This window comes from Kogia breviceps, chromosome 13 (assembly GCF_026419965.1).
Source record: "Kogia breviceps isolate mKogBre1 chromosome 13, mKogBre1 haplotype 1, whole genome shotgun sequence".
Taxonomy (NCBI): Eukaryota; Metazoa; Chordata; class Mammalia; order Artiodactyla; family Physeteridae; genus Kogia; species Kogia breviceps.
The window spans coordinates 84,122,230-84,149,511 of NC_081322.1; the positions used below are offsets into that span (position 1 = coordinate 84,122,230).

The 27,282-nt window shown below is 38.1% G+C and overlaps 2 protein-coding genes across 5 annotated transcripts in view; one reads left to right on the forward strand and one right to left on the reverse strand.

Moving 5' to 3' along the window:
* The window catches only part of SOD2 (superoxide dismutase 2), a 34,832-nt gene extending 34,078 nt beyond the window's left edge, over nucleotides 1–754 (reverse strand). The window contains exon 1 of the mRNA XM_059083769.2: nucleotides 508–754. Coding sequence (XP_058939752.2) covers nucleotides 508–743 — 236 coding nt within the window. The 5' untranslated portion in view covers nucleotides 744–754. The remainder of the gene's footprint in view (nucleotides 1–507) is intronic.
* Nucleotides 366–26,049, forward strand: WTAP (WT1 associated protein). Of its 4 annotated transcripts, XR_010836115.1 has the most exons (9): nucleotides 383–720; nucleotides 7,443–7,480; nucleotides 9,982–10,037; nucleotides 13,297–13,355; nucleotides 14,398–14,525; nucleotides 18,034–18,212; nucleotides 18,430–18,773; nucleotides 23,179–23,333; nucleotides 24,765–26,049. XR_010836115.1 is itself a non-coding variant. In XM_059083764.2 (8 exons), exons 2-8 carry the CDS (start codon nucleotides 7,451–7,453, stop codon nucleotides 25,346–25,348), a joined length of 1,191 nt encoding a protein of 396 aa, XP_058939747.1. In that variant the 5' UTR covers nucleotides 366–720; nucleotides 7,443–7,450; the 3' UTR covers nucleotides 25,349–26,049. The 4 variants fall into 4 exon arrangements, 2 of the variants coding, with proteins under 2 accessions (XP_058939747.1, XP_066867212.1); XM_059083764.2 differs by lacking the exon at nucleotides 18,430–18,773 and having other exon boundaries at nucleotides 366–720; XR_010836116.1 differs by lacking the exon at nucleotides 24,765–26,049 and having other exon boundaries at nucleotides 410–720; nucleotides 18,430–19,905; nucleotides 23,179–23,265.
* The last annotated feature ends 1,233 nt before the right edge of the window (nucleotides 26,050–27,282 follow it).

Sequence of the window (27,282 nt, forward strand, 5' to 3'; positions counted from 1 at the left end):
AATTTAAAAACTTATATTATCGGGTCCATTAAAACCTCACAAGGTTCGCCTTCCCCTCGCTTCTGCGTTAGCAAGGTGCCCCTAGACCTGCTGATGAAGGTAAAACCTCCACGTACTAGACAATAGGTCCCCGGTTTCGCCTCGAGATTTCAAGGCGGGGACGAACGAAGCGTCCAGGAGGCAGTACTTCCGGACGGAAGAGAAAGCACCGGTTCCCAAATTCTCAAAACTTCAAACAGCAAGGGCTCACAAAGCCTCAATTGCCCGGACTCCCCTCCCACGGTGGCACTCCTTAGGTTGCACCTTGCCGACGGCGCGCGGAAGCATCACAGATGGGTGCTGTACCCAAGGGCGGCCAATCACGCGCCGCCTTCGCCCAGATTCCTCCGCCAGAGGCAGCGCCGCAGCCGCAGGTGGCCCGGCGAGCGTGTCAGCCCCGGGAGCGTGTCCACCCGGCGCCGCCAATCGCGACCCCCGCCGCCCTTCCCGTGATGCCCCGCGGCTGACCTGCGACCTCGCGGCTCACCACTCCCTGCGGCCCGCTTCTCTCCCCGCCCCCGCCGAGTTCGCAGCGCTTCAGCGGCCGCGGGGCGTGCCATCAGGCGCAGCTCCTCCTGTAGCGACTCGAGGCCCTCAGCGGGCGCCCTCGCTTCGCCTTTCCTCCCGCGGCTGGGCCCGGCGGGCGGGAAGCTGTGGCCGCGTCCGGGAGACAACTGGTCGGTAAGTGGGCCGGGCGCTAACATGGCGGGGCGGAGAAGCGGGCGGGCGTCGGCGGCGGCGCGGGGCGGGGCGGCGGGAGGAGCGGGAAGGGGGTGGGGCGACGGGACCTCGCTTCCTCCCTCAGCGCCATTTTGTGGCAGCGAGACCTGCAAATAAAGGGGAGAGCCGGGGCTGTGGCGGGAGGAGGAGCGCGGGGGCCGGCGGCAGCGGGGTCGGGCGGCCTGGGCAGCGAGCGGGTAGCGCGGGGTCAGCCTATGTGACTGGGCGGCGCCGACGCGGCCTCCATCAAGAGAGGTAGGTGCGGGCCGCCCGCCGGAGCGGCGGCGAGGACCTCGGGGTCCCCAGGGCTGAGGCGCGGCCGCCCGGCCCGGGAAGGGGCGGACGGAGCACAGGGGGCGACTCGGGGTTCCCGGGCCCGCCGGCCTCCCGTTAGCCGCGCCGCCTTTCCGCCTGCAGGGACACTTCCGCCTCTCTGAGGCCATTTTACCTCAGTCCTCAGGGTCCCGGGGGCGAGGTGGGCGCTCCCGCGGGGCAGGCGGCACCCAGAGGCCGCCCCCTCGGTGCGCGGCCAGTCCCCGCCCCGGTGTCGCCGGCTCCCACCTCGGCTGGAGCGCGAGGACTGGCGGCACGAACGAGTTCAGTAGTGGAAGGAAAGCAGCGTTCGTTGACCAAATCTCACGTCGCGCAGTAGCTTAATATTGCAGCTGCGTTGTCTTGTAGACTTCCATTTTTAAATGATGGCATGCGTTCTGAATTAAAAGAGAAAAATTATTTACTGAATTAGAGGTTTTCGTGAAATTTTAGAGTCTCACTTCGGATCCCTGTAAGGCTATTATTAATTTTTTAAACCATATTTCACTAGTCAGTAGGGAACACATAGTGGAAAAGTCCACGTTTGTTTTGATGAAGTCAGTTGGATATTTGATCCTAGAGGACTGTGTTAAAATCCTTAAATAACCGTGTTTATAAAGCAAGGAACGATTCTTTTGCCCGATATTTAAAAAGATAAAAAAAATACTTTAATGATTATGTTACAGTTCTGAGTTGTCCATGTAGCTTTCCTTCTCAGAATTTAGTTAATTCCATTGCTGAGGAAGATAAGTGGAAGTCACGCGTCTATCACCGCAAGTCCTACCTGGTTTTTGTTTTTGGTTTTTTTTGGAGTATAGTCGATTTACAATGTTGTTAGTTTCAGGTGTCCAACAAAGTGATTATCTACTGGGTTTTTTATTTTAAAACTTTGACCATTAAGATTTCTATGACAGATAAACATGTTGTAGACGTTTAAAACTCCGTATAAAGCTACCGTGAAAATCTTTTCAATATGCCTAAATGTTACATATGTACACATGCCATATAGTAGCATCTGATTAGGCAAGTTGGGGAAAGAAATTACGGTCCATTAGAAATTGGGGCTTGTGATAAAGAGGTTAAATTTCAAGGGTTTGGGTGGCTGTATTCCTAGAGTGCGTTCAGATTTTACGTTATCTTAAGCAGATAGCTATAGCTCAGAGATCAGTATATTCACTTCTCAGTGGCGGAACTTAGGCAAATTACCTAACTTTCTAACTCCCAAAGGACAAAAGTGCTGATAAAAGTGTATCCCGGGCACTGCTATTTTTTACTTAGCTCATCTAATATATGGAACTTCATAATATATAGCTTTCCTGATTGAATTTTGAGTATTTGTCAGAAATGGGTTGGTATAATACAGAAAATCTATAGCAGCCTTGTGGCATGGAGATGAGAGTTGTAATAATTGTATTTGTACAGTACGTTACAGCTTTCAGAATCCATTACACTCTTGCCTCTATGTATAGGTATAATATAGAATTCCCTTGAAAATATTCTTTGTTTAGAGGTCTTGATCATTTTCATTCAATTGTACATTATCTTGCTCTTGAAAAACAATATTTTTCTAGCTCTTAAAAATTCTCTGTTGGATCCTTTTGCAAAGCAAGATGTAGATAGTATTTGGTTTTATTTTTATTACCTCTCATTTTTCTGCATCTAAGTATTTTCTATTACTAAGCTTACTAGAGTAAAACTTCAATATTCTTATAACAGTATATCCCATTCGATATTAAGGCAGTGCATCAGGCTAGACTCAGTGCTATAAATAAACATTCTCAACTCTTGAAAATGTAGTTGGTGCAATTTACTTTAATCTTTCCTAAGTACACATTAAAATTCTCTTTTATGCTAATGTTAGTATTTTATTTGAAATATCTTCTGTTTGTATAGTATCTTTATGGCACTTAAAACATTGACATTTGTAGCACTTTGTGGGGCAAGCAAAATTGGTATCCTCTTTTTGCTGATTTGGATACTGCAATCTAGAGAAAGTGACTTGCTCAAGATCACATGACTGATAGATACATAGTCAAGAAAAGTTGGTCTTCCCATTCCTAACAAGTACACTTCTAATACAGTGCCTAGGCTAATACAGTGTCAGATTATTAGTTTCTTACATTTAGTTGTGATTAGTTTTAGCAAGGTACATGATTTCTTACTGAAGTTGTCTTGGCTGGTACTTGCTTCTCTGTTAAGGGAGAACTGAGTTGCATAACTTAGGATCATAATGCTAAGAGCCAGGAAAGTACTGGGATCTGGGATGCTAGGCACCTAGCCAACCAAAACCAAACTCTCCATCGTAAGCTGTTTCTCAGTGTAAAGGCATCAAGAGTAGATGGTGGTTCTGACAGTCTAAACTTAAGAGCTATATTACCTCTGAATTATCCACGTGGATAACAAAACTTTACATAAAACATAAAACCATGTTTTAGCCAATCCTCTTAAACTTGCTAAAAGGTAGCCAAATTGGTCAATTTTTGTTTTTTTTCTGTTTTGCTTTTCTGCATTCTCTAGCTAAGCTTGATCATTATTGAGGATGAAGGAATGGGAGAATTATCTTTCTTTTTTTATTTATTTTTATTTTTTTTGCGGTATGCGGGCCTCTCACTGTTGTGGCCTCTCCCATTGCGGAGCACAGGCTGCAGACGCGCAGGCTCAGCGGCCATGGTTCACAGGCCCAGCCGCTCTGCGGCATGTGGGATCTTCCCGGACCAGGGCACGAACCCGTGTCTCCTGCATCGGCAGGCGGATTCTCAACCACTGCGCCACCAGGGAAGCCAGAATTATCTTTCTTGATCAGTTACCAACTTTTGTCCTACCCCCCCCCCATTTTTTAATAAGTAGCTGTTCTAATCTGAGCTAATCACCTAATGATTCATAACCCTTTTCATCGTCTGGTAAATGGAAACTAACTTCGACTTGAAAAGTTGTGGTTGCACTGGGTATATATTCATTTTTTCCCTTCAAGACTCAGGGTTCAACTCCAAATGATATTTCAGTCATTCTGTTTTTCTGATATGAGAATAGCTTGTTCTAAGAACCTGGAATATCCATTGTCTTTATGAATGTAGAATTAACTTTAGATGGTGTTGTGCTAAAAAAAAATTGCCTTGGGGAGTAATAAATTTCACAGCACATGTGCAGTGGGAGAGTCAGAATTGAGAACCACGTTCTATTTTGATTAAATAATTGAATGTTGATGCTTTCAAATTTTAAGCCTGTTTCTAATTTGCCTTTTGCCACACTGTCCATTTAACTGTTGTGGCATATCATGGAATCTCAAGCAAAGATTGACTTTTTATCGGCTAAAGATAAGGGAGGAATTTCTTACTAAATGCTTATGCTTTGATTTCCCAAGTCATATATTCCATGACTTGTGATTGAGAGTCAACATGTGAAAGGCAAACATATATACAAAACCTGTATTTATCCCTGACTTACATTACAAATTTAAACATCTGTTTTTATAAAGAAAATGTAGATATTCTCTAAGCAATGTGTAATTAGAATCTACCCAGCATCAAGCTTTTTAAAAGGAAAGAGAACATAAGCCAGTGTTAAAAATGTAAATAACTTGCTGTTTAGAATTCTGAAAATTGGAGGTCACCAAGAATTCTGCAGTGGGGCTTACAGACAAAAACAGGAGACTCCCCTGATGGTACAGTGGGTAGGACTTCGGGCTCCTTATGCAGGGGGCCAGGGTTCGATCCCTGGTCAGGGGAACTAGATCCCACATGCCACAACTAAGAAGCCCACATGCCGCATGTGGCATTATTTCATTCTTGTTTATGGCTGAGTAATATTCCATCGTGTATATGTACCACATGCACAGTTTTGAGATGGGAAGCCTCCAGAAGGATTTAACCAGAAGACTGACATATAGATACACATTTATATACTATTTACGTATGTTAAAAGTTCAAATGGCTCAAATTTTCTTGTACCTTTTTAATAGTTATTAGTATGTTATTGATATTTACCTACTATTTAGCATTGGACACATGGGAAGTTCAAAGGAAATGTTAAACTTGAGTTGTGGATTCCAAGGGGTTGCAGTCTAGTGGAGTGAATGCACATTAAAACCATTTTAAAATAGAAGTAGTCAGGCCTCTGGAGGTGAACATGGTGAGGGTTTGTTTCCAAATGCTTGGATTCACTCTAGAGTCACCGTTAGGATAGTTAGTCATTAAGCAGCTGTCTGTAACTTGCAACAGAGATTATAAACTGGGTGATAAGGGACCTAAAGTAGGCAGGGGCCAATTCAGAGAAAATACTGATTTTTAAATCGTAGAAATATGGTCATGTCTTTATAGGTATCGGTTGGTCATAGAGACTTGATCAACTCTATCAGCTCAGAAACAAATGATATATGCTCAGGTTTTTGTTTTACATCCAATGATAAGATTATCAAAGAGGGAAGATTTAAGCCAGTTAATTTATGATATGATCAATATATAATTTTTTTCCTTAAAATGTACTGATTGCTTCAACTCAGTGTACCTAATCTGAAAATCAGGGTTTAATGACAGTATGATTAGAATATTTGAATTGGGATTGTATATAATATAAAAAATGGTATTGAAAATCATCTCCTTTTGAGGAATCTCAGATATTCATTAAGAAGTCAAGTACCTTTTAAAACTCAGTTTTACACTGTAAATTCTTTAAGTTATTTTTATTGCATATAATTGACATGTTATTTTCAAATGTACAACATAGTGATTTGATGTTTGTATACATTGCAAGAGGATCACCACATAAATCTAGTTACCATCTGTCACCATACGTAGTTACAAAACTTTTTTTCTTGTGATGAAGAGTTTGACTCTTTCTGCAGCTTTCAAATCTACGTAATACAGTTATTAACTATAATCACTGTGCTGTACATTATATCTCTGTGATTTATTTACTGGCTACTTATTTAATTGTTTGTAGTAAGTATGGGTAGGTAAAATAAACTAAAAAGAAAGTTTAAGATGTAAGGAACATTTATGACTTTGCTGCTAGAAAGGATACCTAGGAATAACTTTAAATTAGCATCTCTGTTAAATTGGAATATTAGGAAATAGCACAAGTATTTTCAGCAAGCATAATAAAGTTAATGAGAGTATTTCTGTCATTAATCTATCTTTTTCTTCAGGAATAAGTGAATTTTATGTAAATTTATAAAAGAAGCTAATTTTGAGATACAAATTATTCTGTGACATGAAGTTAAATAATGTAGGGATATTTTTATTAAGGTGTAGATACCTTCATACCTGCATTGTGTAGTGATGAATTATCATGAGGATGATAGATTTGACCTTACTATAACAATATTAATTCTGTAAAAGGAAAGGCTTAGCAACAGCTATTACCCTTCCTCTATCCTTTCAAGTAGATGCCTGGGATACTGCCTGAGGCCAGTATCAGACTTCAGCACAAACCTACTACTTCTGCGGCCAGATTTGTCTTTCACAGGGCAGTTGTAAGAATGCATTGAAAAATTGTATTTCTTTGGGACTTCCCTGGTGGTCCAGTGGTTAATTATATTTCTTTCAATCCTTTGTGGCAACATTACAAAGAATGATCAACTTTTTTATAAGAGTTTCTTTAAAAAAACCTAATAACAATAATAATGTAAGATGTTAACAAAGGAGAAACTGGGTGCAGAGTATATGGGAACCCTGTAATATCTTTGCAGCCTTTCTGTAAATCTAAAACTAGTCTAAGAGGTACATATATTTTTTCACATATTTATCGGAGTATAAATGCTTTACAATGTTGTTAGTTTCTGCTGTACAGCAGAGTGAATCGGCTATATGTATACATTTTATCCCCATGTCCCCACCCTCTTGAGCCTCCCTCCCACCCTCCCTATCCCACCCCTCTAGGTGGTCACAAAGCACCGAGCTGACCTCCCTGTGCTATGCTCCCTGTGCTATGCGGCTGCTTCCCACTAGCCATCCATTTTACATTTGGTAGTGTATATATATCAGTGCTACTTTCTTACTTCATCCCAGCTCCCCCCCACCCCACCCCACCGCATGCCCTCAAGTCTGTTCTCTACGTCTGCGTCTTTATTCCTACCCTGCCACTAGGTTCATTGGTACTGCTTTTTAAAATTACATATATATGTGTTAGCATACGGTATTTGTTTCTGTTTCTGACTTACTTCACTCTGTATGACAGATTCTGGGTCCATCCACTTCACTGCAAATAACTCAATTTCGTTCCTAAAAGGTTTATTTTAATTTAAAAAAATAACCGAATGATTTGGTCATAACTGAGTTCGGTAATAAATTGGTTTGAAAAAGCCAGTATTTTTTTCTTCCTACCTTAACTGGAAGAAAATCAGTTGACTTTCCTCTCTTTATTCCTTTTTCTAGGATTCAAGATGACCAACGAGGAACCTCTTCCTAAAAAGGTGGGTTTTTTCAGCAGTTTCTAAGCACTTTTTTGACTAATAGAGTTGAAGGGACTATCCATATATTGTTTGCTTGTTGTTTACTCCTTTGCCTTACGTTAATAATAGCATTATGGGTGTAAATGTGTCAGACGTCGTATCTAATACATAATATATTTTTAGAATATTTTCAGCCTTTGGAAAACTTTTATAATAATGACATCCCCATTGTCAACTTGTAGCCTTTATCATATGAGTATTCCCAGCTATATAACTACAAATAATGTCAAAATAAGAGATTATTTTACAAGATCCTATAAGTTACTTATTTTCTTTTTTTTTCCTAACTTAAATCCCTTTGGTTGTAATGCAGAACCACTTCCATATTTTTCAAAAAAGGTTACAGCTAGTTGGTTCTTAGATTCTACCATTTCCTCTGAAGTTTTATTTTCTAGTCTCATTTTCCCCATTTTATCTTCAGTTTAGTCACTATGACACACACACAAAAGAGGTTACAAAAGAATAACAGTTTCTAAGAGGTATTTATAATTCAGTTGGGAAAGTAGGGGTATGTGCTTATTAACCAGTGAATATTTAAGTGGACAATTTAAATAGTAAATGTTACGGAAATTTCTGTCCTAAGTTTTGGGGTCAAGTGCTTTAACAATCTTGAGAATTACTGGGTGTTTTCTGTTAGGCTTTTAATGTATTCTGGTATAATGATTTTCCCTTTTCTGCTTTCTGATAGTAACATGTTATTGGTAAATGCTACAATTTGAAACACTTTTATAAAGAAAAATATTTTAATATCTTATAAGGGAAGTTAATAAGACTTAATTTTATATTAAAGTAGGAGAGGTGCCTCAGCTTTACAGTCTTCTTTTGGAATAGAGAAAACATTTCATATTTCTCAATTTGCAAAGCAATTTCATCTCATTAGAATATTATGCCCATTTTAAAGAACTTTTTATTTTGAAATAATTACTGATTCATAGGAAGTTGTAAAGAAATGTACAGGGAAGGGGCTTCCCTGGTGGTGCAGTGGTTAAGAATCTGCCTGCCAATGCAGGGGACACAGGTTCGAGACCTGGTCCAGGAAGATCCCACATGCCGCGGAGCAACTAAGCCCATGCACCACAACTACTGAGCCTGCGCTCTAGAGCTCGCGAGCCACAACTGCTGAGCCCGCGTGCCACAACTACTGAAGCCTGTGCACCTAGAGCCCATGCTCTGCTACAAGAGAAGCCACCGCAATGAGAAGCCCACACACCACAACGAGGAGTAGCCCCCGCTTGCTGCAACTAGAGAAAGCCCGCCTGCTGCAACGAAAAGTCAATGCAGCAAAAAAAGGGGGGAGGGGGCTTCCCTGGTGGCACAGTGGTTAAGAATCCATCTGTCAATGCAGAGGACATGGGTTCAAGCCCTGGTCCAGGAAGATCCCACGTGCTGCAGAGCATCTAAGCCCGTGCGCCACAACTACTGAGCCTGCCTGTGCTGTAGGGTCCACGAGCCACAACTACTGAGCCCTCGTGCCACTACTGAAGCCTGCATGCCTAGAGCCTGTGCTCTGCAACAAGAGAAGCCACTGCAATGAGAAGCCAGCACACCAAAACGAAGAGTGGCCCCTGCTCGCTGCAACTAGAGAAAGCCCACGTGCAGCAACGAAGACCCAACGCGGCCAAAAATAAATAAATTTTTAAAAAACTTTATAAAAAAAGAAATGTACAGGGAGGTTCTGTGCACTCTTCACCCAGCCTCCTTCAGCGTTAACATCTTGCATAACTGTCAGACATCTTGCATAAGAATATCACAACCGGGAACTTGACATTTGTACAATCCACAGAGCATATTCAGACTTCCCTGGTTATGCATGCATTCTGTGTGTGGCTCTATGCAGTGTTATCACTTGTAACTTAATGTAAACAGCACCACAACCAAAATAGTTACCTGAACCATTACCACAAGTCTCTCACGCCATTTTTTATAGCCACATCCATCTTTTCCCACTCCATTCTTAACTTAAACCCTGGCAACCACTAATCAGTTCTTCATTTCTAAAATTACACTATTTCATAAATGTCGTATATGTGAAATTATGCTGTATTATGTATCCTTTGAGTTTTTTCTCACAGCATAATTTCCTTCAGCTTTATCCAAGTTGTTGCATATGTCAGTTGTCTGTTTCTTGTATTGCTGTATTTCATGGTATCATAGTTGACTATTCACCTGTTGAAAGACATCTGGGTAGTTTCCAATTTTTGGCTATTACAAATAAAGCTGCTGTGAGCATTTGTGTACAAGTTTCTGTGTGAAAATAAATTTTCATTTCTTTGGAATATGTGCTTAAGAGTGCAACTGTTGAGTTGCATGAACATCCATTTTTAGTTTTAAAAGGATTCGCCACACTATTTTCCAGAGCAGCTGTACCATTATCTTCATAAAAATAAGAATATAAGTGCCAGTGGTGTTTAATATTTAAAACTTTTGGAAAGAGCACTTAGTTTGTATCATTCTCTTTACAGGTTCGACTGAGTGAAACAGACTTCAAAGTTATGGCACGAGATGATTTAATTCTCAGGTAAAATGTTCTTTTAACAAATAAAAATCTTTCTATAGAACATTATGTTGTGATTCTGTGCTGTAGTGTTTATGTGAGGTATTGTTTTGTTTTTAATGTTAATACGTCCTCAAATGATTTAATGTATTTTTTGAACCTCTTTCCTACGGCCTGTTTTTTCATTATATAAACATTGGGGAAAGCATAACACTTAAAAGAACTAAAGCACTAGCTTGGGTAACTTCTAGACTTATAGGTAATCTGAATTTTTTTCTTCTAGAGGGCAAATATTCAGAACTTTAACTTGAAAAGCATTTGTACTTCATGTGTATAACTTGCTATGGGGAAAGACCCTGCTCTCAGGAAGCTTTCAGTTTACCGAATGAATAGACTTGTTTTGATGTAGTTAATTTTTTTACTTTTCTGCGTAACATATGGAAAAGTTGTACTCCTTAAGGATATTTTTCTCGTTGTGGAAGAAATATATTATTTACTGGTGAAGCAGAGTTACTCTTTCTCATACCTGTGACCTTGGTCAACTCATTTAACTTTATATCTCTCATTCTATTATCTGCAAGTTAAAGCAGTTGGATTAAATTACTTTTAAAGATGCCTTCCAGCTCTGAATTTCTGTGGTTATCTTAAAATGTCTTACTAAAGCACATTGTCAAGTACGGCATTATATTATTCATTTTTCAAATGTAAGAAATCAGAAAATGGGATCACGCACGTTTTGTATTTTATAATTTAAATATATTCTTTTTGCATTTTATCACTGTGGTAAGTTTTTTACTAGGTAGCTTTTAGATAAAAAATGAATGTTTTTCAGGGGAACCTGCAAGTTCATTGAACTTTTTCCTCTGGAAATTTCAAGGAATTTTTACTTGAGGAACTGAGTAAATTTAACAGTGGAAGTTGGGGAGAGAAAGGGTGGTTTTATAAGATAGGGAAACGCCAATGACATGCTCCATTGTTTCCTAGAGCCTGATAATTTCCCACCGTTGTTTACTTAACTAGCTACTCTATTGCATACATGCTCTTTATTTTCCTTTACCGTAATCTCATGCATAGAACAGTTTTTCTATTGCATACCTTCATTTTCCTGCACGTAAAATTTAAATACTTAGTATTTTAAAATACCCTTGCCCTTTCCTGCTGATGTAGACGCTTGTGATATACTACCGCTCGTGTTGATGTTCTCTTTGTACCTCTGATATGGTACACTCCTTGCCTTTTATCCTTTCTTAGATAATTCCTCTGGTTAGTATGTGCCATCTCTTGATTTAACTGTTGGGGGAGAAATCAGTACTATAATCGTAATTTAAAAAATCAGGAACAATTTTTTATGTTAAGTTACCTTTAAGGTTTTTAAAATCATGTGGAGTTTATATTCTTGAGGTCAGTTTAATTTCTTTATTTAGGGACTTCTCATTTATGACTTTTAGTAGGTTTTTTCCTCATTGATTCTCTTTGTGATTTTAAATTAACTGCTACTTAGTCTCTTCTTCTACTTGATGAGGATGTTTGTGGTTTGAGCTTATATATATATATATATATATATATATATATATTTTTTTTTTTTTTTTTTTTTTTTTTTTTTTTTTCATTTAAGGCTGCATTGGGTCTTCGTTGCTGCACGTGGGCTTTCTCTAGATGCGGCGAGCGGGGGCTACTCTTCATTGCGGTGCGCGGGCTTCTCATTTCAGTGGCTTCTCTTGTCGTGGAGCACGGGCTTTAGGCACTCGGGCTTCAGTAGTTGTGGCTCGCGGGCTCTAGAGCGCAGGCTCAGTAGTTGTGGCACACAGGCTTAGTTGCTCTGCTACATGTGGGATCTTCCCGGACCAGGGCTTGAACCCGTGTCCCCTGCATTGGCAGGCGGATTCTTAACCACTGCGCCACCAGGGAAGTCCCTGAGCTTTTATATTTCTCATCTCCTCTAAAATAAATAGTTCTTATATAACCTCCACAAAACATATTTATTCATCCCAAAATGTTGAATGAACTCCTCTTTGTGTCCTAGGTTGTAGAGGCCATAAAAATGAGCATGCCCTTGGCCTAGTCTTTATGTAGAATGGATTAGCTTGATATTTTGGAATATTTTTGTTCATTCTGTTGTAATGTTAATAAGTCTCATAGCAAACTTGTCAAAGGTTTTAAGATTATAAAAATATTTTCTAAAATCAAAGTAAATTTTAATTAGCTGTAACTGAAGAGCACCTTGAAAACACTTCTTTAGTAAGCAGTGTGGCAGACAGCTCACTTTCCAGGAGCAGTTGCTTAATCGTAAGACTGGGGAAAGTTTGTTATCTGCAGTAATTGCCAAGAGCAGCTAATAATGGCCTATATTTTGAGGGTAGAGGAATATAATGAAGAAAGGTCCTGATGGCATATGGCATGTATGGAAGTTGTTTCTGCTAATTAGATATGCTTTTGAAAAATAGTATGTTCTCTCCCACTTTTTTTTTTTTTAACTTTGAGAGAATCACATGGTATTTTCACGTAAGAGCGGAGATAACCTTCAGTCCCTTATAATCAGGCACTTAAAATTTTTTTTAATGTTTTTTTAATTTTATTGATTTTTGGCTGCGTTGGGTCTTCATTGCCGCGCACAGGCTTTTTTCTAGTTGTGACGAGCAGCGGCTGCTCTTTGTTGTGGTGGGCAGGCTTCTCATTGCGGTGGCTTCTCTTGTTGCAGAGCACGGGCTCTAGGCACACAGGCTTCAGTAATGGCGGCACGCGGGCTCTGGAGCACGGGCTCAGTAGTTGTGGCACACGGGCTTGGTTGCTCCGCAGCATGTGGGATCTTCCTGGAGCAGGGCTGGACCCCATGTCCCCTGCATTCGGATTCTTAACCACTGCCCCACCAGGGAAGTCCCTGGGCATGTTTTTAAAACCCCTTTTGTTTGAGGTGGAGAGCATATCTGAAAAAGTAGTGTTCAGTTTTTCAGTCAGCTTCCATAATCCAGGCAACATGCTGAACATCAGTGATACAAAGTCCTGTATGGTGTGTGATCTGATCCACGGGAACACTGCTTGGTGTATTCTCAGCAGGGAACACTTTTCTCTGTATTTCCATTTACCTAACTCCTGTAAGTTGAGAAGGAATAATTTTGAAGTGACTCATTTATTATGGGTTAAACTAGATTTATAGTTATCTCCACATTAAAATTCATGCAGTGGAATTCTCAGTATTACTTAATGCTTATGGATGTGGTTTTCTAGTATATTTAATAAAAGCAATTTAAACATAACAACTAATATGGATTTATTTTTGTACTAGGTGGAAACAATATGAAGCATATGTGCAAGCATTGGAGAGCAAGTACACAGATCTTAACTGTAAGTTTGAGTTTTAGCTTCCTAAAGACTATGTGACTGTTGCCTTTTAGATTGTTGTTAAAAGCACAGGATAACTGGTTTTACTAAGTAATTTTTATTCAAGCATTTTATTGAGGAACTCTGTCCAGGCACTGTGTTGGGTGCTAAGAAATAGGTGAATGAGACAGGCTTTCTCTTGAAGAGTTTGCAGTCATTGGAGAAGACCAACATGCAATAATCTTATAATAGCGCTTCTCTTTTAACTGAACTACAAGGTTCTGAGAGAGCATAGATAGGGAAATTCACAACTACTTGAAACTTTCCTTGAGGTATCCCTTCCACAGAGAAACTTCAAGTGAAGCATGAGTTATTACTCTAGAAGAGAGAAGTAACCAATATTAAATTTATGATAGCTTAAATTGTAACAATAGGATATAGCTATGTATTTATGGATTTTTCAACATCTGCTAAAAATAATACAACAAAGTTTACCATTTCAGACCAATTTAGTCTTTGTCACTTTTCACTGAGTTAGAGTAACATACTCTTTGTGAGTATAAAAACCAGTACACTTTTCCAAGTTCAGAAAGCTTAATATCCTAAAATCTCAATTATTGTATAATTTTAGTATAATCCATAGAAGTTGTGAACATTATGAAAGCTTAAAGTAATAATTGTCTCTGCAGTTATGGGCATGTTTATATTGAATAGGTTAAAAACAGTACTAATCAGGACTTTGTGAATACTTCATAGTATAAACAAATGCAAATAACCCCTTTCCTGGTGTTTGTTGGCAACAGATTAGACTATAACAACGTAATCCCCGTCTAGCATTAAGTGGCTGTGGACCCGTATAACAGCACTAACTCCTAAAAGAGCACTCATGATTAGGAACAAATTTCATTGTTACAGAAGCATTGATAGAATAGAAAGTAAAGATTTAAACTTTTTACCATGGTTTTTATCATCTCTGTTCAAAGGCAATCAGAACTGTCTTTTGGTTCAGTTTGATCTTGAAATTATATTTCATGATGTTGGGGTTTTTTTTCCTTTTAATCATCAGCTAATGATGTAACTGGCTTAAGGGAATCTGAAGAAAAACTAAAGCAACAACAGCAAGAGTCTGCACGCAGGGAAAACATTCTTGTAATGCGACTAGCAACCAAGGAGCAAGAGATGCAAGAGTGTACTGTAAGTATTGCAAATGTTTTAAAGTCTTTTTGAATACGTAATACAAATTGTAGATGCACATTTTGTTAAGGTAGAAATGCTTTGAGCTTAAATGTGCTAAATGTAAAATTTTGATAGATAACCTTTCATCATTGGATTTAAAGTAATTTTTCTGTGGCCAAGAAGTCAAAAATCTTAAATTATTCTCTCAAATCTCCATGATTTATAAGAATTAGTATATTGGTTCAGATATCTTTAAGTAACTGATATCTGAGGGTATAAGAAGCATTTATTCTTTATTAAGCAACCCGTCTGATTAGTTTCTCCTCTGCTGTCTTTACCCCTTTCTACATAAAGTTATTTTTCTTAGTATCGTCAATTTCTACCATGTCTTCTAATTGTTAATCTTTCATTTGTACTATTTGTCGTGTCTACATAGATCTGAAATCTAATGATATATTTGATCCTTTAGCTCTGGAGTTTAATTTATAGTCAGTTTTATGCTGTCTTTGACAGTCTTAGCCCTTTCTTTTAGTGTTTGTATATGTCAGTTATGTAAAATAGGGACAACTCTATTCCTGTTGTTTCTAATCGTTTTGGTTTTTTTCTTTCTTTCTTTGGTTTTTTTGTTTTGGGGCTGCACTGCGTGGCTTGCGAGATCTTAGCTCCCTGACCAGGGATCAATCCCAGGCCGCTGCAGTGAAAGTGCTGAGCCCTAACTTCTGGACCGCCAGGGAATTCCCTGTAGTTTCTCATCTTAAAAGCTGAAATTTTCCTGAATTTTTTTGTGTAATCTCCATTTGATAGTTATTAAAATCTAATGCATAAGGCAATATTTTGGTCACTGGAGACTAATAATCTGTGAGCACAGTTCTGTTTCTTCCATCACCAATAAAATGTTCTTTAGGGCTTAATCAAAATCCTTATTCTTCTTGTGCAGACGCTATCTGTTGTCCACATTTCCACAGAAGTCTTTAGTCCCTTTTCCTTCACTTTTTCTTTCCTTGTTTTGTGTGTGTGTGTGTTTGCCGCGCTGGGCGACATGTGGGATCTTAGTTCCCCGACCAGGGATTGATCCCGCACCCCCTGTGCCCTGCGTTGGGAGTGCGGAATCTGAACCACTGGACTTCCAGGGAAGTCCCCTTCACTTCTTCAGAATGACTTATTTACCTGTTAAAGAGTAGCCTCTGTTATTTTCTCTGTCTTCTCACCACTCCTTTTGTTTCTACCAATTTGGTTTCCATCTGCACTGCCACTGATATTTTTTCTGTAAAGTCACTAATGAATGTATTAAGAAATTTCTGTTTCTTGGCACTCTTGCCTTTACTTTCCCTAACTTCAACTATTGACCATTCCCACCTTTGGCTTTTTTTTTTTTTTTTTTTTTTTAACCTAGATACTTGGTTCCAAGAAGTCTTACCAACATTTTGAATATAGGGTTTTGGTTTTTGTTTCCTTTCTGTAACACCCACCCATCCCATTCAACTTTTTTTTCTCTTAGGATTTTCACGTCTAATGGCATGAGTACTACTTCTCCAGTGCCTAGTCTCAAAACCATTTAATTCTTTCTTTTTGTGCTATTTAGGACTCTAGGTTCTACCATTTACTCACTAATAGTTTTAGGTTTCCCTGTTAACATGGCACTCTGCCAGATGCTTACACATGCAAAGGATGAATCTTACCTTCAGAGTGCTAGTACCTGGTAGATAGAGTGTGAATAGATGGTGCTGACGATAATGTCTCATAAAACCAGTGCATCTTGATTTCTTTCTATCTCATGAAGCCTATTCTTGACATCCTAGTTCAGATACTTCTTAACACTTGCCTAGGTAGTATGTGCTGTTGACTCACGTCAGTGATTCTACAGCCATGCCATATACACTGGCAGTTTTGATCATATTATGCCTAATCAGGGCCTTTGGTGATGCCTCATCACCCTTTTGTCATCTCAACCTATATTTAAGATTTTTTTCAAGTAGAACCTAACTTTTTCCAGCCACATTTTTTTACAGCTCTTCTCTGCACAGGCCAGCCGAAGAACTCACTGCTCTTTCAGTTAGAACACAGTGAAGTTTTGCAGAGAGGGCAGCAGGAGCAAACACAAGGAAATGGCAAGCTTATGTGTAGCAGATGAGGGCCGTTCACTGTGTAATCTAAATACTAGTAACTATGTGAGTGTAAGAGAAGCAGTGTTTTCTTCAGTGATAGCGGTACATGGTATATGTTACATGGCTTGCTTTATTCCTGTTAGAATACCTCAGCAGCTGGCATTATATTGAATAAATAGGTGTACTTTTTGGTTTAAAATGAGTTACTTTTAAATTTCCTTAAGCTAACAGGGGAAAAAATAGTTCTGTTTGCTCAGTGAAATACTAACCAAATATATCCTAGTATATTTGTGTCTTTTATGGTAGAAATTAGCTGCTTAGGAAATGTTAGTTTCAATCCTATTTAAGGTTTAGTGTGGAGCAGGATCTTGAACCAGATCTACTTTGGGTGTGAAGAAAGTGATGCATTTAATGATGATAAACTGTATCTCATATTTTAGAAATGTATTTTTAGTGTGCTAGAAAATAGTACAACCAAAGTTGAAGTTGAAGGTATCATATGTAAGTAGAGGGATTTTGTATGGTGGGAAAAGCCCTAGATTGGGAGTCAGGCTTGAGAACAAGAATTCTAGTTTTAGTACTGGCACTGGCACTGAACTAACTATCCTTGGACAGTTGGCTTATTTAGTCTCTCAAAAATAAGCAGTTTGGACCAGGTCAGTCACCTTCCAGCCTTGCAATGCTGTGATTCAAATCTACTTGGAGGGGAAAAAAATGAATATATGCTTAATTTTGGGTTAAGGTGCCGTTTATAAAGCTGTAATGCCAACTCATGTAAATATGTAAGTACTATACATTTTTAAATTTAGAAATGCAAATATGTTTTAAATTATAACCTTGTACCTGGTGTATTTTTAGGGAACTTGGATATAGACTAATTTCCCATAAGCACAGATTTACTTACATAAGTAATATTTTAAGCTTTGCTTTTTTTCCCCAGTGGGCATCAGCATTTTTAGTAACTATAACAGTGATTGATTGAGTGATTGATTGATGATTGATTGATTTTGTACTGTTTGGGTTGCCAACGTGTTAGTCTCCTTATATTTGAAGTTTCCAAATATGGAGTGCAGTCAAATGGCCTTTTATTCCTACATGGATAACCTTAAATAGTTTCGTGGGGTTTTTTTCTTCTTCTTCTTTTTTGGCTGCGCAGCTTGAGGGATCTTAGTTCCCTGACCAGGGATCGAAGCCAGGCCCAGGCAGTGAGAGCACTGACTCTTAACCACTAGACCCTCCTAACCAGGGAATTCCCAGATAGTTGTTTTTAATTTGTACTTTTTTTAGAGGATTTTATAATCAAGGGGGAAAGGACTTAACAAACAAGTTGGTAAATCCAGTGAATGAAGGGATTTTATCTCATCTTCTTAGGTATGTTTCCTTGGATTTGGTAGTAATTGGGGTTTTTTTGCTTTGCACAGACTCAAATCCAGTACCTCAAGCAAGTCCAGCAGCCTAGCGTTGCCCAACTGAGATCAACAATGGTAGACCCAGCGATCAACTTGTTTTTCCTAAAAATGAAAGGTGAACTGGAACAGACTAAAGACAAACTGGAACAAGCCCAAAATGAACTGAGTGCCTGGAAGTTTACGCCTGATAGGTAAACAAATCATACTCCCCAGTCAAGACTTCCCTGACAGTCCCACTACGAGAAAGCTGTGGTGGGACAGCCAAGTACTCGTTTCCACACCAAGACTCAGACTTTTTGAGCCAAAAAGCCACATTCTTATACTATCCAGCTTGTAATGGTTAATGTAAAACTTACCAGATGAACCTTGTGTTTCAGCTTTTTTCTCTTCCCCCTCCCCTTGCTTCAGAGGCCTGATGGCGTCGGACTATTCCGAAGAAGTGGCCACCTCCGAAAAATTCCCCTTCTAGAACATGTAGACACTTGAGAAATGTTTCTGTTTGAAGAAAATAGAGGGAGAAACAGAAGTCTTAAGTCTGTGGCACACTGTGTCTTCAGACAGTTTGGAGGAATGAAAACCTAGAGATTTAAAATCATGAATTGAACATGTAAAATTCCAGTAAATGTAAAGATGGAGTATGCATCGCTCTTAACCTTGAGCATAGTGACTTAGAGACACTGTGTTATCAGTTTTGCCAATAAGACTGTGGACTTCGTGATTGTTGTTGAACTTCTGGGTCAAACTCAAATGAGGTGAATTTTGCCTTTAAAGGGTTTATTTGCTAAGAACCAACTTAATAGTCATGAGAGAATCAAATAATAGATGTCAGTACAAGTAGTTCGTATATTTAACCATTTAGTTTGGGGCTCCGTATTACTTGATTGGGCCTTAAATCAATGTGGTTTTACTCAATGGTTTGTTCTTTGAATGGTTGCAAATACTGTAGATAATCTTATTGAGGACTGTACAAATAATGAAGGTGTGGTATCAAACTTCAGGTCTAAACTGTTTGAAGCATTATAAACATTCATTTCACAACTAGATTGTATAAGGATATTAGCTGTGATGAGACTCACTGCGTTCTTTTTTCAGTAGTGAAATTTATGAAATCCCCATTCCATTCAACAGGCACATGTTGAAAGAGCATTGCCGTTGGTGTTCATGGGGGAATGTGTTCCTTCATTGTATTTGGGCCTTTTGTATTGCACTCTTGATATTAAATTAAATGTGCCTTGAAATAGTTGGGTTTTTTTTTTGTTTTGTTTTTGGTTTTGTTTTGTTTTTTAAGTTCAAGGATTACTATGATGATTTTGTTGTACTTTTAACATTTTGGTTTTGGGGGGGCTGTGAGAGCAGATTGATTTCGAAAAAATTGTTGCTGTGCTCTTCAAAGTGAAGGAAAAGGCTCTGTGTCTCATTTTTTAAAGACCTACTTTTTTCCAGCTGGTATCATAAAAGACAAGGAGACTTGACACTTGTTGCTTTTTGACACCTTGTCCCAGGATATTGCAGTAGACATTAATGTGGGACAGCTTCACAGGGTGCCTGCCAGAAGACTGGGGACAGAATGTATTGGAACTGTGGGCTGGCCTAAGTGAGACATTTTGTGAATTGGGAAAAAAAAAAAAAAAAAGGTATAGTGATCATTTCTAGCAAATTCATTTGATCATTTAGATAAATGAGGCATTATTTTCTTCATGCTTCCATCCAATCCTGGAGGTGAATTTTTTCGTCAGATCATTCTATAAGTCACCAATTCGAATTTTCACTTGGTGATAATGGAGTCTAAGATGAGTGGAAGATAAATGTTCCAGATTGCCCCAACGTTTAAGTGCAGTTTTAACAAGGGTGACTTAAGTTCTCTCTTAATCATTCAAATCAATTGTAAGTATCTTGTGTGTGTGTGCTTTAGGGAACTGGTTGTGGGGCAGAGGGTGGGCTGGAGAAGTGGTTTGTGTGACTTCACGGCAAGAAATCGCTTCTAAAATTCTCACTGCTTGTGGGGGTTGGAGGGTAAGTAAACAAATCTGTTTGAAATTGGCTTCTTGTGCCCGAATTAAGGCTTTTGTGTATATGTTATGCCATTTAAGATCACAGTAGAGAAGGCCTATGTATTCTCTGTAGGTCAGGAAATAATTCATAAAAGGTATCATTAACATGTACTCAAATTTAGCCAAGCATCTTTCTTTGCCACTTAGGTAACAGTCACCTTGAAGTGGGTTTTTTCTTCTTACTGTTAAAAAAATTTTTTTAATTAATAAGGTAACACATGCTAATGTATAAAATTGAAACAGTGTAAAGAAAAGTGCAGGTGAAAAGTGAGTTTTTTACTCTGGGTGTGACCTTGCCCTTCCCTGTTCTATTCCCCAGGAGTAGTAACCACTTTTAAATGTCTTGGGTATCATCAAGATAATTTGTACGCATATACAGTAATTTTGTATATATATTGATTTTAAACAAATGTGACATACATGTATACCTACATACAGATGATTTGTACCAGGGCTTTCCCTACCCCACTTTTATCCTTGGGCATTTTCCCATTTTTTACTACATTTAAATTACTTACCATTTTTCATGGTTATATGATATTTTCACTGTATTAGTAAATCATAATTTATTTTAATTACCTATAAATGGGTTTTTATTTTGTAAAATAAGTAGGCTATAACCCAGAGTTCATCGGGGGGTATAAATACATCATTAATTTGAAACAAGTAGTCCTCAATCAATACTGTCTGGAATAATTCAGATAGAATGGGTTATGTGGGTTTTGTTTTGTTTTCCACTTTTTTATTCTGTTTTAATATTGAGAGAAAGATCTCATTAATTATGTTGTCCACTTTAGTTAAAATAGTTTATACATGTGACAGTGTGTATATTTTAGAGTAGAGGGATATAGTGCAGTGTTTTGACAGTTTTCAGTTTGCATTTAAACATTTAGGTACTTGTGTGTACACCTCTGCAGAATACCCTGTCTCGCTTCCCCTTGATAACAAAGCAGTGTACAGTGTCCGTTCTATTTTACAAACCATTCTCTTAAATTATTTCCTATTGTATTTTCTTTGTGGGTTATTTGATTTTTAGGGGAATGGGTTAGATTTTTTTTTTTTCTGTAGAATTATTCCGAAGCCAAGTTACTTGTAATTGGATTCTTACCATCTTTTGTGATATGATGAACAAATTTTACATGACATAGTAAAATTACAGAATGTTTAAAGAACAGCAGTTTTTTGAAGATTGTTTTAAAGTGATCACTAATTTTAGAAGTAGTAGGATTATTTTAGAACAGGCATTTATAAAAAGGCATGACTTCATAAATGAAATATTTTTTTGCATTAGAATTTGTGATACTTTATATGAGGTTAAGTCAGGTCACAAATTAATGTATTGATTTTACAATTGTCTATGTTTTTAAAAATTCATATAAAAGATTTCTCAGGTTAGTTGGTAAACACTGATGCTATATACTTTGCAAGAAAGCAGTGTTGTGGGAGCATAGGCAGTAAAGTGGAAGAAATGCCCCTGTCTTAGATGATGGTGTGTGTTTCTTATTCCTTATTTGATTTGTAAACTCTTGTTGCCTAGAGGCTAAAGTCTGAGGGTGCTTATAGGAGATGGGGGATATCTGGAGCTATAATAACAATGAACAGAAATATCAGCTAATAAAGTTGCCATGTAGAGAAAAAACCCTTACCACACGCTAACTCATGGTTTTCATCTGAGGCTTCTTTGCGCAGTGGTACCCCAGGTTTTACCAGAGATTTGTGTAAGGAAAATATTTAAAACTTTTGCTTGAATCATATTGGGTCAGAACATGTGCTATTGATAAAAGAACCTTGCAGCACTGAGCCAAAGAATGAGAAACATTTACAAAGTGCTCCCATCTTAAAACATTTAAAAAGTGTGTGTACAGCAATTGCAAAAATGCAATCAAAAGCCCTAGTAACAGTGTCTCAATAAAACTTCACTGCTTTTCTCTAGCCTCATTAATAAGAATAGAAATAATCACTTTTAAAGAGTTCTAATTTAAGTATATAATTGTGATGTTACCTTTAAAACTTGGATAGGGACAGTTTGATATTCTTGTGATGGAGTAAAGTTCAGAATGACCTTATTGGTTAAAAACTTTTTTTGCTGACACTTTCTATTGTTTTCTTCTTTAAATTCCTTTAATAGGGCTTTCATTTGCCTGATACACTACTTCAAATTCATTTCATCCTTAATAGTAATATAGGGGATGAACGTTGCATTTCTGCAATTGCCGTGTATATATGCACATAGGTCTGTAGTACATCGCACTAGCACTTGGTAACTAATTTGTTGAAAGTATGCCACTCCTAATTTGGCAGACACTTACATATTTGCATTATTTATGATAAGTAACTCCAACCTTATTTTTGTGTCCTAAGGGTAATCTTTTCAACATGGATAAAATCTTCACCACATACCAATATTAAAATTTCAAAAACTTCCATCCCAGTTTAAGACAGCTCAAAAGTATATATATCATATGAAATTAAATGAGGGATTGGTGAATAGGAATAGTCTTAAGCCTTTTTAAAAACAGTTACTGAACAGGCCTCACTTAATGCAGTAAATAAACATTCTTGTGAGAACTGCCTATTAAGAGGCGTCCTTAAAAATGCTGATCTAGCAGGAATAAGTATACTCTCGTTCATTTATATATTTATAGGTGCTGATTTTTATATATTAGGTATTTTAAAGAAGTTTATATTTGTGGTTGATGTTGCATTTACCTTTTCAAGAACTTTTCTGTTCCATAAAGCTAAGTATCTTAGTGTTTTACTAATACTGGTATATCTAAAATGTGTTAATTAACTGGCCTGTTTCTGTTTCAAATTATAATTTGGGATAAAAAGAGATTTCAGAATCAGTTAATAATAGAAACAAAAAGTGGCCATTTAGGTACTTTTTCTTTAGGTTTTTTAAATTTTTGCTGCTGTATTGGCAAAATACTGAAATGTACGAGATGGATGTCTTCCAAAAAAGAAGATGGTAATTGTAGGGAGGCATCTGCTGTGACATAGTGTTCTGTTCTGTATGTGTTACATCTATCGTTGTAATAATTGCAAGCAAAGAAGGTTGTAGAGAGTTTTGTCTTCATTTTGTGATGAATGGCTCTTTCCTTTACAGCCAAACAGGCAAAAAGTTAATGGCGAAGTGTCGAATGCTTATCCAGGAGAATCAAGAGCTTGGAAGGCAGCTGTCCCAGGGACGTATTGCACAACTTGAAGCAGAATTGGCTTTACAGAAGAAATATAGTGAGGAGCTTAAAAGCAGTCAGGATGGTAAGGGGTTTTTTGAAAAGTTTGGTTAACTTTGCACTGGCTTTAAAATACTGCCAGGCATGAGTATTATAGATTAGAGTCTGTATATGCTCATCTCTGCCAATGGTTCTATAAAATTATAAGTGAAATATTTCCAGTTGAGTCAGCAAACAAAGCCATTTAATCTTAGCGGTCCCCTCACCCCACCCCACCCCAGCCCCTGAATTGTTTGTTGTGCAAATTTCATAAGTTTTTGTTTTTTAGGGGTAGGATTTGGCAAAAGATAGAAAGGCTGTTGTATTACTAAGGCATTATGTAGCTATATAAACTTATATTCAGTGCTTAAAAGAGGGAATATCTTCATTTAACCAACTTCTGTAAGTGTAAATCTTGGAAGTATATTTGGCTATTTCCAGGGATCTGAAAATATATATAATTGATTATGGAAAGGCCCTGACCGTCCAGTAGTTTGGACTCGGCGTTCTCACTGCTGGGGCCGGGTTCTATCCCTGGTCAGGGAACTTAAGTCCCTGCAAGCCGCACGGCATGGCCCAAAATAGAAAATAATAAATAAAAGTATATAGTTGATTTTACCTTTTAAGATCCTATTTAGTGAATAAGATGTAATAGTTCTTTGCTAAGACAAACTGAACTTAATTGTCAGCCGCCATCTCTTTTTTTGTTGTTGGGCAAGTATAGTTTCATCCATGCTGTTTCTCCTTTGTGAGGAAGATTAACAGTAAAAATACCCAAGCTCTGGAGATTAAATTAATTGCAAATTTGTAGTTAATTGCGAAGAAGGTCGCTAGTCAAGCAATATCTTTAAAACTGCCTTTTCAAAGTGATGGTTCTTAGCTCTCACTATTTGTAAATATAGTAAATAGAAGGTTTTGTATAGTAGTAAAGGAACTCCCCCACACCCCACCCCCAAGGCCTTTTTAGAACTTATTAGACATCTGTATTTTTATCAGTTTTCAAGTTATTTTCTCTGAATTTTGTTCTTCGGTGAGGGATAATCCCTGGTGACCGCATAGGCTTCTTTGGAGTCTTAGAGTAGAGGACCGCACTTCCCCAGGGGCTCACCTGCTGTGGAGCTGAGACATTGGCCAGGAGCTTGAGGAGTAAGGGGCTGGACACGTGGGCCCCTAGGTCAGCAGACGTGGAGCAGCTTTTGTGGGTTGTGACCAGTTTTATGTGGCTAGGTAGTTGGAATAAATGTAAATTTGGTTGCTTTAACATATTTAAGGTTTTGCCTTGCTCCCCAAAACAAACTCATTGTTGAATGGCTATTTTAAAATTCCAAGCAAAATTTTAAAGTACTCTTTTGTGATTGTATAATTCTATTTGTTTACTTAAACATTTACTGATTGCCTGGCTTTGTGCAGGCACTGAGAAATATTTTTAAATATGTTAAAAGAGATATTAAAGTAGGTTTGACTCTCCTTTGCACAGAACTGAATGACTTCATCATCCAGCTTGACGAAGAAGTAGAGGGTATGCAGAGTACCATTCTAGTTCTTCAGCAACAACTGAAGGAGACGCGCCAGCAGCTGGCTCAGTACCAACAGCAGCAGCCTCAAGCCCCAGGCCCGAGTACCGGCAGGACTCCATCTTCTGAGCCTGTAGGACAGGCAGAGGCCACAGGTAAAGACTGCAGTCGTCTGGCCAACGGACCAAGTAATGGCAGTTCCGCCCGGCAGAGGACGTCTGGGTCTGGATTTCATAGGGAGGGGGACACAGCCGAAGATGACTTCCCGTCTTCACCAGGGAATGGTAATAAGGCCTCCAACAACTCGGAGGAGAGAACTGGCAGAGGAGGTAGTAGTTACGTAAACCAACTGAGTGCGGGGTATGAAAGTGTAGACTCTCCCACGGGCAGTGAGAACTCTGTCACACACCATTCAAATGACACAGACTCCAGTCATGACCCTCACGAGGAGAAAACGGTGAGCGGGAAAGGTAACCGAACTGCGGGCTCCCGCCACGCTCACAATGGCTTGGACTCAAGTGTAAATGTACAGGGTTCAGTTTTGTAAAAATTTTTCCAGCAAATTTTTATACAGTGTCATTTAATCTGGGAGAGGATACTGTCTGGAAAATTAACGCATACTTTTGTCACAATTTGCCTTTTTAGTGGGTGTTTTTTTTTCTTTTTTCCTTTCCCGTTTTCTTTTTTTCCTTTTTTTTTTTTTCTTTTTCTTTTTGCTTCAATACCTCTGCCACTTTGGAAATTGTAACTGTTAATTATTTTGAATGTTGCTAAAAGGACATTTTGTGTAGGGTCAGGTTATTTTTATATGAGTTAATGTGAAGTTGTAAATGGAAATCTTTCCTTAAAGTGTAACACAATGATGTCTGTTGAAATCTGTGTCTATCTTAGAACCTGTGTTGTGTAAGGGCATTCTTACTCATGCTGTTATTGTACTTAGGCACCATTCGGACTTGTTAGCGTAGCTGTGGGTTTATGACCGCCAGGTCTGCCCAGTACAGTAGTTTTATCACTGAAAGTTGGACTTGTTGAAGGAGTCCTATAGTGGTTTCAGTGTTAGATACAGTTTTTTCCACCATACATCTGTGCATTTTCTCTTTAGGTGACTGAATGTTTAAGAAATTTGTGTGCATAGTTACTCAGTTTTTATGAACTGTTGTATCCTGTTAATGCATATTGCTCTGTGACTCCAGTATATCTTACCTGTACTGACCAAACTTAAATAAAGATTTTTATTGTAACTCCTTACATTAGTTGTTTTTTGTTTCTTTATGTTTAGCATGTCATTTCTTTTCATTGGCTTGCTGAATGTCTACTCCTTATTCTTCTGCATACCCCAAAGGTGAAACTTAAGTCCCTGCATAAATTTAATTGTGAACTTAATTTTTAATTTAGCCCTTGTTTTGGAAAATGAACTTGGAGTTTAGGACTACACTGTAATGTTTTTTCCTGACTTGTAAAAGTAATTGTTAAAATACTTGAAAATACAAAAAATATAAAGAAGAAAATAGTCACCTAAGTATTTGTTAGGTTTTAATTGAAAAAGTAGACTTTGTTTCTGTGAAATGATTTCAGGTAATTAGTTATCTCTGTAGTCAGTGATGTTTGTGTTAAAATATTGGCCACTTCTACTGATTTGTACTAATAATACTTGCTAATGTTACATAGTAATAAGGGTGTAGGGTGTTCGAACAAAGGTGAAATGTTTTAAATAAAGATAAGAGACAAAGTTTGCTTCTTTTCCTGTCATGTTGAACATTAAGTATCAAGGTCTATGGAATTGAATGGCTTTAGAATAACTTTTCACATATGTGGTTGAGATGAAATACAATTTTTGCTGAAAGCAAAATATTTTCTCGTTTTAGATATTGTAATATAATCAGGGAACCTCAAAAGTGGAGATAATGACATTTGAAACTGAGGTACAACTTACTTGAAAATAACTCCTATGTTTCTGCTTGTTTAACTGGCATACAAGTGTATCTGGTCTTCACGGTGTATGTAAAATACTACATTTCTTACCTTTTGATTAACCTTTTGTGCAGTCTTCAAATAAAAAGATCCTACACAATTTTAACTAAATTTGCTTATAAACATTTTGGTGTGTACTAAAATACTAAATATTCCCTTGGTTTTTATTAAGTACTGTGGGCTTTAGCTTTAGTTTTTGTTATGTATATCCTTTTAACTTGCTCAATTTAAACAAAGATGGAATTTCTCTTCCTTTTGGTGTTATGTAATCATTGGTGTATGCAAAAAAATTATTCAACTGGTGATAAAATTTTATGACTAAATTTAATAGGCCTGTTAAGTGTCATTGCCAATTTTCAGATTTCTGTTGAATCTGCATTAATGGATGAATGACTTAGGCAGAGAGGACTTAATTAAGACTGTGCAGAGTCAGTATTCTTCATTTCTGGAATTGGGTGCTTTATTTGCTGGTATGACTATGATAAAAGAGGTGGTAAATCATAATCTAGG